General features: G+C 51.6%; 1 protein-coding gene across 6 annotated transcripts in view; it reads right to left on the bottom strand.

Moving 5' to 3' along the window:
* NTRK3 (neurotrophic receptor tyrosine kinase 3) overlaps positions 1–13,337 on the bottom strand; it is a 361,677-nt gene that overhangs the window by 289,230 nt on the left and 59,110 nt on the right. For all 6 annotated transcript variants that reach the window (XM_070618143.1, XM_070618148.1, XM_070618149.1 and 3 more), the window contains exons 2-3: positions 5,506–5,580; positions 4,675–4,746 (exon numbers count right to left, since the gene is read on the bottom strand). In XM_070618143.1, the coding sequence (XP_070474244.1) occupies positions 4,675–4,746; positions 5,506–5,580 (147 nt within the window). The remainder of the gene's footprint in view (positions 1–4,674; positions 4,747–5,505; positions 5,581–13,337) is intronic.

Here is a 13,337-nt window from a genome sequence, read left to right as displayed (position 1 = left end):
TTTCATAATAAAGATATTCAGGTTGTAACGTAACTGTTGTTATAGGATTTGACCTAAATAGGAAAAGAAACTCAACAGAGCTTTCTCAACAGAGCTCTTTGAGGATGGATGGTGCTAAGTTCCCAGGGGAAAGAGCAGCTCTCTCTAATAAAAGCTAAAGACTCCACCCCTCCCATAAGGCGTTCTTGCTGTGAAAACTAGAGAGAGAGATGAAACACGCCTGGGACGTAGGAAAGGCATGGACTTCAGAGTCGAAGGGATCAGAGTCCAAATCCTGGCTGTTCCACTAACTACTGTGTGACCTCGGGGGAACTCAGTCATGACTTCTGCGTCTCAATGTTCTCATCTAGGAAATGGGGGTAGAGGAACCCTAACTCACAGTTATTGTGCGGAGTGAGATCGTATTTAGAAAAGCCCCAGGCACCGTCCTTGGCACACAGTAAGTTCTCCATCAACACTAGCTTCCCTCTTCTCTTTTGATACCAGCATTTTTTATACAATTTTCCAGAGCTTAATAAATTGCTTCAGTGAAAAACTTGCCCCTTGTGTCCCATGAGACATAGCAGAGAGATTCCTAGAAAGAGAATCAGAGGACTTCTTGGAAGTTCCACTTCTGTTACTTACAAGTCAGACCCTCCCTGGGCTGTCTCCTAACCACACTCCCCCACCCAGGATGGCAATGCGAATTAAATGAGATAATGTATGAGAAAGCACTTTTTGAAAACCATCAAGTGCACTACAGATGAGGGAAAGTACTATCTTTTGAGTGCAGTTCATAGACAGACATCGACGTCGGTCTACTTATGGGGACCCCAGTGGAGCTCCAGCCAGTGTGTGAGCCACGCCAGAGAAAACAAACCCCAAAAAGGAAGCACGAGCCAGCTGCGGAGGACACAGTCCAAGTTCAATCATGCGGGTGGATGTGGTCTCAAATCAGATGGAAATAAAGTGTAAGCTCATTAGTTGCAATTGCTTGGGTCCTTTCTAAAACTAACAGCATTAAGAGGGGTCTCCACAGGGTCCAGAGCAGGGGACTAAATGGAGAGAACAGAGAGTCTACCCGGTTTCTTCATCAGTGTTCAAGGAAGAAGGACACCAGGGATGGCAGATATGACTGTTCCAGCCACCAGGGAGATGGACTGCACTGTAGGACAGAAATTCAGCTTTTCCAAGATAAAGTAGTGGCCACCTAAAGCCCTCCCCTTTGATTCTCTTATCGCCACCACCAATAACAACAATAGTTGCTATCATTACTAGCAACTGCCATTTCTGAACCCTGTTTACCAGGCACTGGGCTAAGCGCTGTCTGTGCCTCCTATCATTCAATCTCCACCACAGCCCATGCCTAGGGCGCTGTTATTACGCCCATTTTACAGATGAACAAATAGCTATTCCAAGTATCAATCTGGAAAATCTTTATCCTTAAGAATCTTTAATGCAAAATCCTTAAGCTCAGGGAAAGGACATGTAGGTCAAGAATATTCCAGTCTCTCAAAGAATTTCCCTTGATGAACATAAATCAATATTTTACTTTTTCATCTTCAATAAAAGATGGAGAAAACTGACGTGGTCAAGTGGAGATGGTCAGTCACACGTAAACCTTGAAGTAGGATCCAAGAGTCCGAATGTCCAGGCTTCTTTGTGGCAGACAACTTGGCTTTAACATCATTGCTTCCTTTTCAGGCCTAAAAAGAATTACACTGACTAATGCGACAGCAGCTTCAGGTGGGGGACAATGGAACCAATCAGAACAACTTGGACAACTTGACATCGGATAGGGCACAGTGATTTCACTTCCTGCGTCTTATTCTGTACATAAGGGAGAAGAAAAGACCTCTCAGCCATCACCCTAAAAAAAAATTAGAAAGAAAAAAGCCGCCAAGCCAGGGCTCGGCAATTAGTGTTGGAGTAAGTGATCATCTTGTGATTGCTCAGCTGGGGCCTGAAGACTTGTAAATGCATTTAGAGGCCAGAAATAGAAGATGTTGTGAGAGAGAGTAGAGAAACCTGGCCCATTTGCCAGGAGAAAATGTCCTGAACTGCCGGGAAATTCACTCAGTCGGGATTTAGGGCGTGTCTTCATAAATGGGAAAAGTTAATAAATAAACCCAGGGATGAAGCCAGTGCCTACGCCTCGACCTCTTGACTCTTCTCTCTATGACTCAGGCTCCTCTGGAAGCCCCACTGTGCCTGTTGGAGCCCCTCGACCACGTGCTGACCTTCTCACATCAAGCTGAGCATCCAACTCACCCAGTATGTAGTCAGGCCTAAATTGGGCGTAGACTGACAGTGACCCATGTTTCTTGCTCCTGATCCCCCTGCAGCCCACAGCAAACACTTTGACAAGAGCTAGTCAATGTGTCCAGGAGAAAACAAGGCCCAAGGTCACGGGCAGGCTCACTGGCGTCATCAGAACCTACTCCAAACAGACTCCTCCTGCCCCCAAAGCCTTGGGAATCTTGCAAAGCCTCACCAGCCTGTCACTGCCACAACCCAGCAGACCCCAGATCATCCCCAAAGAGACAGGGGGTCAAAGCCCTCTTCCAGGATCTCCAGGTAAGTCAAAGACCTATTCCAGTACATCCCACTTCAGAGACACCCGTAACCCGAGGCAGCCCCCACTCCCACTTCCGTGGCCTGTAGAAACACAATGGGTCTCTGAAGCCCTCTTGATTTCCCCAAGAGCTATGGGTAACACAATACCCTAGCCTCTGAGCATCCAGCCATTGTCCTCAAAGAGGACAAAGCTTCTCCCATGTTGACAGCTTCTCTCCCCCAAATGTGACCCCAGACCACAAACTGGCACTCCATACATCATATTCTACCCACGGAGTGGGTTTTTTGGCCCATGGAGTTGATAGGTTTATTTTTAGTTGCCTGTATTTAAAACTTGAGAGGTTTCACTGGACCTCCAGCTCTTCCTGAATAAACAGTGAGTCTGGCAACACGAGGCCCCACCTCCACACAGCAGCCATCAGCTGGAAGTGCTCACTGGCTGCCCCTTTCCAGGGCACATGTGGTCCCCAGCCCCTGCTGTCCCCACCTGGTCCGCCGTAGGCATTTCAGCTTCATGACCCTTATATGAGTCAGCATGAACAGGGAAACTTCTCAGAGGTCAAAAGTTCCTCCCCCTGGGATATTTTTACTGTGAAACTCAAATCCCTAATAAAATAAACACCTGGAACATCTGGTCCAAGGCCCTCCTCTGCTCCCAGCTACAACCCCCAGCTGCAAAGAACCCACATCAGGAGAATCCCACCACAGAGGCTCAACTAGGGCCAGCGGGCGAGAGCTACATGACACAGTTGAGAGGGAGGTCTCGGTCCCCCGCAGCGAAGACATGGGGCCCTGAGCAACGGCCGTACAGTATGCTATTTCCAGAGGGAGGAAAGAAAGTTCAGCACAAGACAGGGGTGGCCATAAGGGATAAAAAAAATATTTATCAAGCACCCACTCTGTACTTGGGAAAAGACGCAGAAGCCTGGGGGTGAGGCCAGGACCCCACAGAAGAGAAACGACTCCCCACCACAGTGCTCCATGATGTCTTCTCTTTCTGCACCTCCCCTCCCTGCCACTTTCCAAGAGCTGCCCTTGGATGGCCTGCCTCTCCCATGAGATTCCTCCCCACCCAGGCTGCCCTTCCATTATCAAATGCAAAGCGCTTCCACCAGTGCAATTCTCAAGCGGCCAAAGGCAAGACTCAGTGCATATCATTCCTCCATTTTCTCCCCAAATACAAGACTCCACTCCCCTGGTTCCTGCGGAATCTCTGCTCTTGGGGAACATGCCCAGTAGATGTCCAAGATGGCCACTAGCCTCAAAGAAGAGCTGACTGGACAGCAAGCACCCCCCACAGACGCAGTGGATTGTGCTTCCCCTGATGGCTCGCCCTAGGCCTCCTTCGAAGCCCACCTTCTCCCCAAGACGTGGCGATCCTCCAGCTGAATCTGAGGCTTCAGCCCAGAACCTGGCTTGAAGAGGAAGCACCAAGCTCACGCAATTCCACCCCCAGGTCTAACCAGAGCCAACCCTGAGGAGGCCCCTCCACCATCAGACATGGCAGGTAGGCAGAGGGGAGGGGTGGGGAAAGGGAGGCACTGGCAGACAGGAGTCTCACCAGAGCCATGTGACCTCCAGCTTGTCCCAAAGCTGTGTGACCTTCTATACACTTGTCTCCACTTCTCAGAGCTTTTCTCCATTGAACCCAGGATCTATTTAGACGTAACACTTGGTCTAGTCCTGCTTTCCGTCTTCTTCCAACCCCAGACCCCGACACACATACACAGTTGTGGACCTACAAATGGCCTTAAAAGTGTAGCGGTCACATCATATGCTACACTTACATGTGGAATTTCCTACCATTTACATTCTCATAAATTGCAAACTTCATCATGGAAAGTGAACAAACTTGGGATTCAGGAGAACCTCCCTCTACGCCCTGGTTCTAGGCTTTCTTTCCAACAGGAAACTTAGAGATCATCAAATCCAAAACGCTCATTTTAAGAGGCAAAATCGGAGGCCCACAGAAGTTACCGGACTTGCCCCAGGGCGCACCGCGGCAAAGCTTAGGTCTAGATCTCAGGTCTCTAGCTCCCTGGCCCAGGACTCTCTCCCTGCCGTGGGCCCCCCACCCACCCGCCCACTCCCTGTGGCCCAGCACCCAGCTCTACTCACATATAGCGCAAGTGGGGGTTCTTGGCAAAGGCTCTGGGTTGGATGCTCCGAAGTCCTGAGTTCTTGATGGTCCTGGAGAGAGAGAAAAAGATGGTCGGCAGAGCTTAAGGGAAGGGGGACACTTCCTCCGGTCTAAAGCTGACAGGAGGTCAGGGCTAGACTGGCCCTGCAGCTGCATCTGTGAACTGAATCCCTTCTTCATTGTCAGCCATCACTGGGTGGTCCAATCGGGGGTTTTCGGGGAGGGGGGGGCATCCGGGCTCACACCCCACTGGGACCTGGGGGAGGGTTCAGGATGTGAGTGGGCAGGGCTGGCAGCTGTCCTCCACCCATCCTGGCCAGTAGGTAAGGGCAGAGCTCCTGCTCACAGATCTGGTCCAGCAACCACAGGGCTGCTGCCCGCTTTGAGCCATCTCCCTCCCTCCACCCCAAATCCCCCACCGCCAATAGCACTAAGGTCCAAAGGAGGAGGTGGCTGGGAAATCGCATACTCTATGGGGACCGTGAGTCAAGCACAGGGCTGAGGAAAGAACACTAGCCTGGGAGACCTGGGTTCAGGTCCTGCCTTGAAACCCTATGCACAGGGTGAGACCTCACACGACCCCCTTACCTCTGGAGGCTACGGTGGAATGTGGGAGTGAAATGGGGAAGGCTTTGAAGCCCCTGGCATTCCCTAAGTGGGCGGTGCCAACTCTATTAAAAGAGGACCCCCTCACAGGGGAAGTGCAGACAGCAGCCCAGCAGGGCCCATCACTCGGCCCCGGAAGGTGGACAGGTGGACCCCCACCCCTTCCACTGGGTGAGGCCCCTCCCGTGACCTGGCGCACTCACAGCTTTTGGAGGCCAGTGTAGAGCTCCATGTCCACGGCGTTGAGCGTGTGCAGGCCGCGCCAGTTCTCTATGTGTCTGCAGGGGAGGAGGAAAGGCAGGGTTCAGGTCAGCGGAGGGGCCCAGGGAGATGCACCGGCTTTAGAGCCAAAGGGACCTGGGCTGGAATCCTGGATCGGCCACATGCGAGCCAGGCCTCCTGCCAAGTCACCAAATCTCTCTGAGCCTCAGTTTCTTCCTCTGCACAGTGGGGTGTACACCACCTGCCCACCAGGGTCGTTGTTAGGGCCAAAGTGCCTGGCCCTTGGACAGCACTGAATGTCCCCCCTCGGCTCCAGAAAGACTCTACTCTTTAAAGACTTGATACCCAACCTCCCTGTGGGTCTTCCTGACTTCTTCTTTCTGTCCCCTCTCCTTCATTTTCATCTTTAGGATTTCCTAAGCAAAGGCTCATTTTCTCAGTTCCTGCCCATAATAATGACAATACAAATGACTCGGAAACAAAAAGGGGTGCGAGAGTGGCTTGCTGGTGGGCACGACTTTTGGGTAGGAAAAGGCAGGAGGAACACACACCTTCCTCAGGGTCCCCAAGGGTCCAGACACTGAAGTCTCAACTTGGGTGACCACGGCCCAATCCATATGGAGTTCAAGAACACCAATGGCTTGTTTTGGCAGAACTGACTCCACAAGGAAAGGGACAACCAAGGGACCAGGGAGGCACCACAGTGTCACGGAAAGTATGTGAGAGTGGCAGTCAAGGAGTCCAACGCTAGCTTCATCTCTGTGACTTAAGAAGCCAGTGGCTGTGAGCGAGAGCTTTGAGCGAGAGCTTTGACCTCTCTGGGCCTCTCGCATCTTCCTTTGTAAAGGAGGAGGGTTGCACTAAATGGACAGTTTCTGGCCCCTTCTCATCACAAAGATCTCCTTTCAGAACTTCCTCCCAAAAGAGATCTCAAGTTTCAAGAGGCTTGTGTGGAGCAAGCACACTACATTTATTAAGTAATAATTAATTCATCTTCTTGGATTTATTAATCAAAGATGTAAATCACCGTTAACCAGAGCTTTTCATCAACAGATATAAACCAGCCCTAACTTGCCCAGTGGATAAATTCCACCCCAAAGCAAAGGAACTCGCTTTGCTTACAGAAAGTTCTGTAAGCATGGGAGGGCTTGTCATGGGTATGGCTTTGATTTCTGTTAGGTATTTTGTTTTGTTTTTGATATTGACAAAACTCCAGGGACAAACATCCTCCACTACTGCTTTTGGGGTCCCAAAGTTGAGAATCATCAGACCAATGATGACCAAGCCCCTTTCCAACTCCACAGCTGTGCCAGAGGCTACCGTTCAGACACAGCTGCCATCCCAAGGAGCTCCAAGGGGACAAAGCCTTCCACTGCCCACCCAGCCCTCCCGAGATCTGACTCTCCCATCAGTGCCCCCGAGGGCCCAGCACCCTCTTTAGCCAGGAGTGCAGACGGGTGACAGCTCACCCTAGGACGGAGTTACTGGAGGCCCACTCAGGCCAAAAAAGTGGCAGCCACCTTCCCCAGACATCTCCTCTCTGGCCCCAGCGCACCCGCGGCGCTGCCATCTGCCACCGAGTGAGCCAGAGCCAGAAAGGCAGCAGGGTGGCAGTGGCCAGGGCCCCTGGAAGCATTTCAGAGCCACACAGTGACAAGGTATGCCGTTTTGTACCACATTCTCTCGGAGCCCCCGCTGAGCAGCCAGACACACTGGCATCTGCCAGGGACGTGGACCAGGTGGCCAGGTCGGTATTGGATTCCAACTCCAAAGTCTTCTCCCTGGGAGCCTCATGGCCCCAGGGCAGTTTGTTTGGTCTGGTCCCACCAAGGCAGGGGCCCTGGCTCCGTTTCAGATGAAAAGAAAGGGCAGAGGAGTAGAACGACCTGTGCCAGTGCCCCCCGACCCCGGTGTGCTCACTGGGCCATGGGTCCATGTAAACTACCAAGTAGATGTCAGTACTCCTGCAGACGGCCGTGCATTCGTGCGAGCCCAGCTGCAGACAAGGATCTGCTCCCAATAAGCAGCTATCAATCAAGTTGTTTAAATAAATGAAATCGGGTTTTTTTAGCCCACATTAGAATTCCATAAACGTGTTTTACGAGGGTTGAGTTGTCAATCATCATTGCAATGATTCACCTTCTCAGCCCTCATGTCCACAGATTGACCCTCCTCCCACTCAGGCGCACACCAGGATACGGCAGGGCCATGCATGAACTCCTTGGTGCAAAGGGCTCCTGGTCAAAAGAATACGCCCTTGCTTCCTCTGTCGGGTCTGAGTTTTCCTATATCAGGGAATCGCATTTTTACAGCCACAGTGCAAAGTGTGGTTAGGAGTCTGGTCTCTAGAACGGGGTCAGCAAGCTTCAGCCCACTGGCCAGATCCAGCCCACTGCCTGTTTCTGTACAGCCTGAGAGCTAAGAATAGCTTTTACAGCTTTAAAAAAAATCAAAAGTAGAATCCTATTTTGTGACATATGAAAATTATACAAAATTCAAATTTGAGTGTTCACGCCTGTTCATTTACTATTGTCTATAGCTGCTCTCGAAGTAAGCATGGAGCTGAGTGGTTGCTGCAGAGACCATATGGCCTGCAAAGCCTCAATTATTTACTTTCTGGCCCGTTATAGAAAAAGGTTGTGGGCCCCTGCCTAGAGCCAGGCTGCCAGGATGCATATCCTGGCCCCATCGCTACCTCTGTCTACGTGACCCTGCCAGGTTATTCCACCTGTCTGTGCCTCAGCTTCTCTATCTGTCAAATGGGGAAAATGAAATACCTCCAGCATAACAATGATGCGGGGATTGAAAGACTACGTTAAAATTCCCTTCCCAGCAGCCAGGGGCCCACAGTATGTCCTCAGGAAGTGCTGGCCGGCCACGAGGATTATTTTTAAGCCTGCGCCTTGCAGAGGCTGAGCAGTCTTCTCAGTTTTCAAGCTAAAAACGGTATCACGGTTCTGCTGGAAGTTGTCATTTCTCAGCCATCATTGATAAAAACTCCATGTGGCAGAAGGGTGGAGGGGTAGTAAGCCTGTCATTCACGACCTCCAGGAAAATGCTCCTGCAGAAGTCACAAACAGGTTCAGGGGACGCGCCAACGGCAGCTCAGGGCAGTTTCCAAGGGGAGCACGAGGCGGTGAAGGCGCAGCCTGACATCTGTGGATGACATCGGCAGGACGCCTGCCAAGCTCTCCTATGACTCACCACTTGTACCAGCCGGGGGTCAGTTCTGGTAACGCTGCTGGCTGCTTTGCACCATTAGGGAGGCCGTGAGTTTCAGTGGAAAAGGCAGGCTCTAAAAATACAATAAATAACTAAGATAAGGTATGAGAGCAGGTTCAGCCTGCCTTTGTGCGTGGTAAACGGTGGGTACCTTGGCCTGGTACGATTACAGGTGGCTTCTCCATTTTTGCGCTTTTCTAGGTCATCCAGCTGTCTTCATCGGGCATTTATTTTATCATTTGAAAAACGATCAGTGACTACCATCTTTTTAAAGGAAGGTTAGGTTTTGAACGTCGTGTAGGGCAGTCACCGGTCCCCCTGTTTCCGGACCACAGGCTGCCCCAGTCCATCCCCGCAGAGGCGTCTTGAAAAAGAACGCAGAGCGACACCAGGAGCAGGGGCCCCCGTGTGAGATGCTGCGTTTGTCCGCTCTGGTCTTGGGAACAGCGGCCAGCAGCCTTGTGCTCAATCGGGAGCCCCTACCCTCACCAGGAGCAGGAGGGGAGGGGTAGAGAGGAGACTAAGGGGAAGACCCCGGGCCCCCATCCTGACTTTAGTTAGCTCCACTTTAGTCTCTTGTAATACAGTGGTTCTCAGCTGGAGGCAATTTTGGTCCCCAGGGGAGATCGGGCAATGTCTGGAGACTTTTTTGGTGGTCTCACCTTAGGGGAAGGGAGTGATATGGGCATCTAGTGGGTAGAGGCCAAGGACGCTCCTAAACATTCCAGAAACGCACAAGACAGGCCCCACAATAAATAATGACCAGCCCACAACGTCCATAGTACTGAGGTTGGGAAATGCGACTTGATTCCATCAGGCTTCCGCCTAAAACTGCCATTGAAGCAAGAGTCCCAGGGCTTTAAACAGCAACAACTTTGAAGACAACCGCTTTGCAGCAAACACAAAGAGGCCCCAGACCGAAACCAACAGGCTTGCCTCCAGGTCACTGGGTCCAAGTGAGAGGAGAAAATCAAAACCAGGGCTCCTGGACCCTCTCTAGCCAAGGACAGTACTCGAGAGGAAGTGAGGGATGCTTTGGCCCCCTGGACGATGGCCAAATCCAGGTTACACATTCCAGAAGCGACAATGGTCTCTGGATGGAATCCACTGGCCAAGGGTCTTTTCCCTCCAACACAAGTTCCTCTTGTGCATTTCTCAGGCCCTCTCATCACGTGGCAATGTGAAATGCTCCATCCAGAGAGGCAGCTGGGTGCCCTGTCCCTACCTCTGGCCACCGCCCTTCCTTCACACCCCAGAATCACGACTCTTTGCCAAGAGCTAAGGTGCAACACTTTTCCAGAGAGAGGGAGGAAGTGAGGCTTAAGTCATGACAACGCTGAGCTCCCGAGCCAGACCCGTGCTTAGGGCTGCAGCTCAGAAAACCTCCGCGAGGTCCAGGTGGGCCCCGTGGTCAGAGAACGTGCTGCCGCCAGGTAGACGTGGGTGGATCAGAGCCAGAGGATCGCTCAGGTGCAGAGGCTCTTCAGAAGCATGAAAAGAAACTACCCAAAATGAAGCCAGTCCCAATGCTTCCCAACAGCGGCTCCAGTCCTGGAGCAGACAAACCCAAACCACAGACAGCTGCTCCACATCCATTTTGGGGATGAACTAGGGCACAAGCGAAATATTAATTGATACATCCATAGAGAATTCAAAAGTCCTTCAGGGTGGAATAAATTTGATTGTGCTTTTGTACCAGAGCTTTCTTCCTCCTTCTGTTTGGCTTGGGCCAAAATGGAAATGAATTGGCAATCTCCAAGTATACAAAAATTAGATGGGACAGACTGTGTGGCCCGTATTTTAATTAAAAACATGTCATGTGGATATGTTTAAGAGTTGTTTATAACTCCAATATTTAAGTCTTATATATAGAAAACTCTAGAGCACTGAGACGTCCACCTCCATCCAACACCAGGGGACTAAGTTTGTTGGGGAGGCCCATGAGAGGGGCAGGGCATCGTTCACCTGACAGAACTTTCCTTGTCACCTCAGTATTAGGCAAGACAAGGGCCTGGTTGGTGGCAGTGGGACATGGGTCCCAGTACCGCCCCACCTTTCCAACCTTTTCTCTCTCCTCCCGTGCTGGCAGATCCCTATTTTCACTGTGACTCCTCAGTGCTATTAATGAGCTGTTCCTCATAACCAAATTTTCCAGACAACTAAATTTAAATGCAAAACCTTTGCATGTTCAGCTTCCTTGCTGAATGTTCCTTTTGTTCCCCTGAAATGCATTCCACAACTCCTTGACTTCTTAAGCAGAGTAGGCAGAACATGACTTACATTTTCTTGATGATCTTGGATCGTCACGACCAACCTAACTAGTCTGCTGAGCTGTAATAGAGCGGCCCCCTCAGCAGCTCTTGATGGATGCAGAATCTGTGCCCCTACCCAAAAGGGCCCTATCCTGATATCATTCCTGAATTCTAATGGTTATTGCACGCATTTTTAACAGTTTTCTAGCTCCTTGCTATCAGGCCGTGACCATCACCCCTGGAGCATCTGGCCCGGGGCCCTCCTCCCTTCCAGCCTGCTCTGCAGCCCTGTGGAGCCCAGAGACTAAGAGGGGGCACCCTGGAGCCAGGCTGGCCTGGAGACCACACCCAGCTCTGGCACTTAGAAGCTGGATGTCCCTGGGCCAGTCACTTAGGCCTCTGCAGTCCTCAGTTTCCTCACAGGAAACTCAGTTGTTGTAAAGATTAGATGAGGCAACACCCAAATCCTCGATGCACTACTGATGCATGGCGCTAGTGCGATAAACAGCTGAAGGCACTACTATTGTTGGAGTTGTGTTAGTAAGAGTAAATCAAATCTGAATAAGGATCTAAGTGAATACGAGAAAATTCACATACACACACATACACACCCGCACTCACACAGAGATAGGTAGATATCTGCCCTGTTTCCTTACTGTGTTTCTCATCTCCTTTCTGGATGACCGAGGCTGCCAGATAACTGAAATATTCTTGGAGGCGTAGTCATAATTCACATTTTCCTGGTGGCATCTAAGTGTACACCACTAATATTATGTTCTGTATATCCATTCTTGGAGGGGCACCCTGGCAGGAGGCAGTTGAAATGCATTTCTCAGACATTTCTGTATACGAGTACTCCAGTCCTCCAACACAGACCACGAGAGCTTCATATAAGACTGTGTAAGATGTCCCTTCTCTCTGGACCGTCCCCCGTCAGACCTGGGGCTCTCATCCCCTTCTCACCTGAATCCTGTTCTAAGATGGAGGCCCGAACTGAAGTCTGGAGTTCACTGCCTGGGGAAACTAGCCTGGAATTCCAGTTCCTCACAAGTCAGCATGGGAGCTGGCACATGCGTGAGTGCATGCACACACACACGTACACGCACAAGAATGTGCTGTGCATCTGATTTCGAAGCTTTGTAGGGCAGTGAGGAAATTGATTTGTTATCCAGGCATATTATGTCTAGTGATCCAGACAGAAGCATTAGCTTTCAATTATCTGATATGTTTAGCATTATAAACAAACCGTCTGGAGCAACAGCTCCACGGAGCTCAGGCACCAAGGCGGCTGGGGAGGAGATGCATCGGATCACACCAGCCAAGTCACCTGGCTCTCCTTCCCTTGACAGCTGTCAGGGCGGGTACTAGATGCCTGGGAAGCTGGACCCAAGAGTCTGGGGAACCTTCTTGGGCTGGCAACCCCAGCATGCCAGCGCATTAGCACACCAGCTCTAGAAGCAGCTGCACACCAGGGACCACATTGAACAAGACCCGCACCCGGGACCCCCCGGGACCACAGAAAGGAACATTCAGATCATGCGGTGAACAGATGGGAGACAACAACATCTGTTTTGGCTTCCTGCGCAATTCCAAAGCTCGTGCCAGGAACGGGGGACGTTTGTGCACACACCTGTGCTCTTCAGGTGCTGAGATGCTGCGTCTCCTAACAGAGAAAAGATCAAGGGCACGCCCAACTCCCAGGAGTGAGACTTCATGTGGGAGTCAGCCGGTTCGCTGGGGAGTCTAGGCGGTCCTGCCTGGCCCCAGGCCTGCAACCAGACTGGCCTGCCCCCACCAGTCTATCTACTCCTCTCCACTTCACTGCTGCCACCTGGGCGGGTGGGTGCGGGACCCCGGAATGCCCACAGGTCAGCACACCAGGTAGCCACCACCTCTAACCTGCCATCAACACCTCCTGACTGGCCTCCCTGCCCTCAGCCTTCCCCTCCATGAGTCTCGACGCCAGCACCATCACAGTCTCCCCTACGTAAAACCCTCCACCACTTCCCTTAGCTCTTCCAATCAAACCCAAACCCTGGACCACGGCCCACAATGTCCCGCATGAGCTGGCTCCTGTCTGCTTCTGCGGCCCCGTCTCTTAGCACCTTCCCCTTGTTTCCTGGGCCCCAGCCACACTGGCCCGCATTCTGTTCTTTAAACACACCAGGCTGATTCCCAACCGGAACTCCCAGGACACACTTCCCGGGCCCTTTGAGTCCCTCAGGTCTGCGCTCAGAGGTCACCTTCTCAGAGAAGCCTGCCCAGACCCATGTGGGCACCCCCCTCCTTTTCCCTTCCAGCTGCTCTCTGGCACAAGCCCCTGTGTGTGTCCTTCACAG

The sequence above is a fragment of the Equus przewalskii genome, chromosome 1, assembly GCF_037783145.1.
Source record: "Equus przewalskii isolate Varuska chromosome 1, EquPr2, whole genome shotgun sequence".
Classification (NCBI taxonomy): domain Eukaryota; kingdom Metazoa; phylum Chordata; class Mammalia; order Perissodactyla; family Equidae; genus Equus; species Equus przewalskii.
Note: the sequence above shows the minus strand (reverse complement) of the source record. Positions and strands in the feature narration are given on the sequence as shown.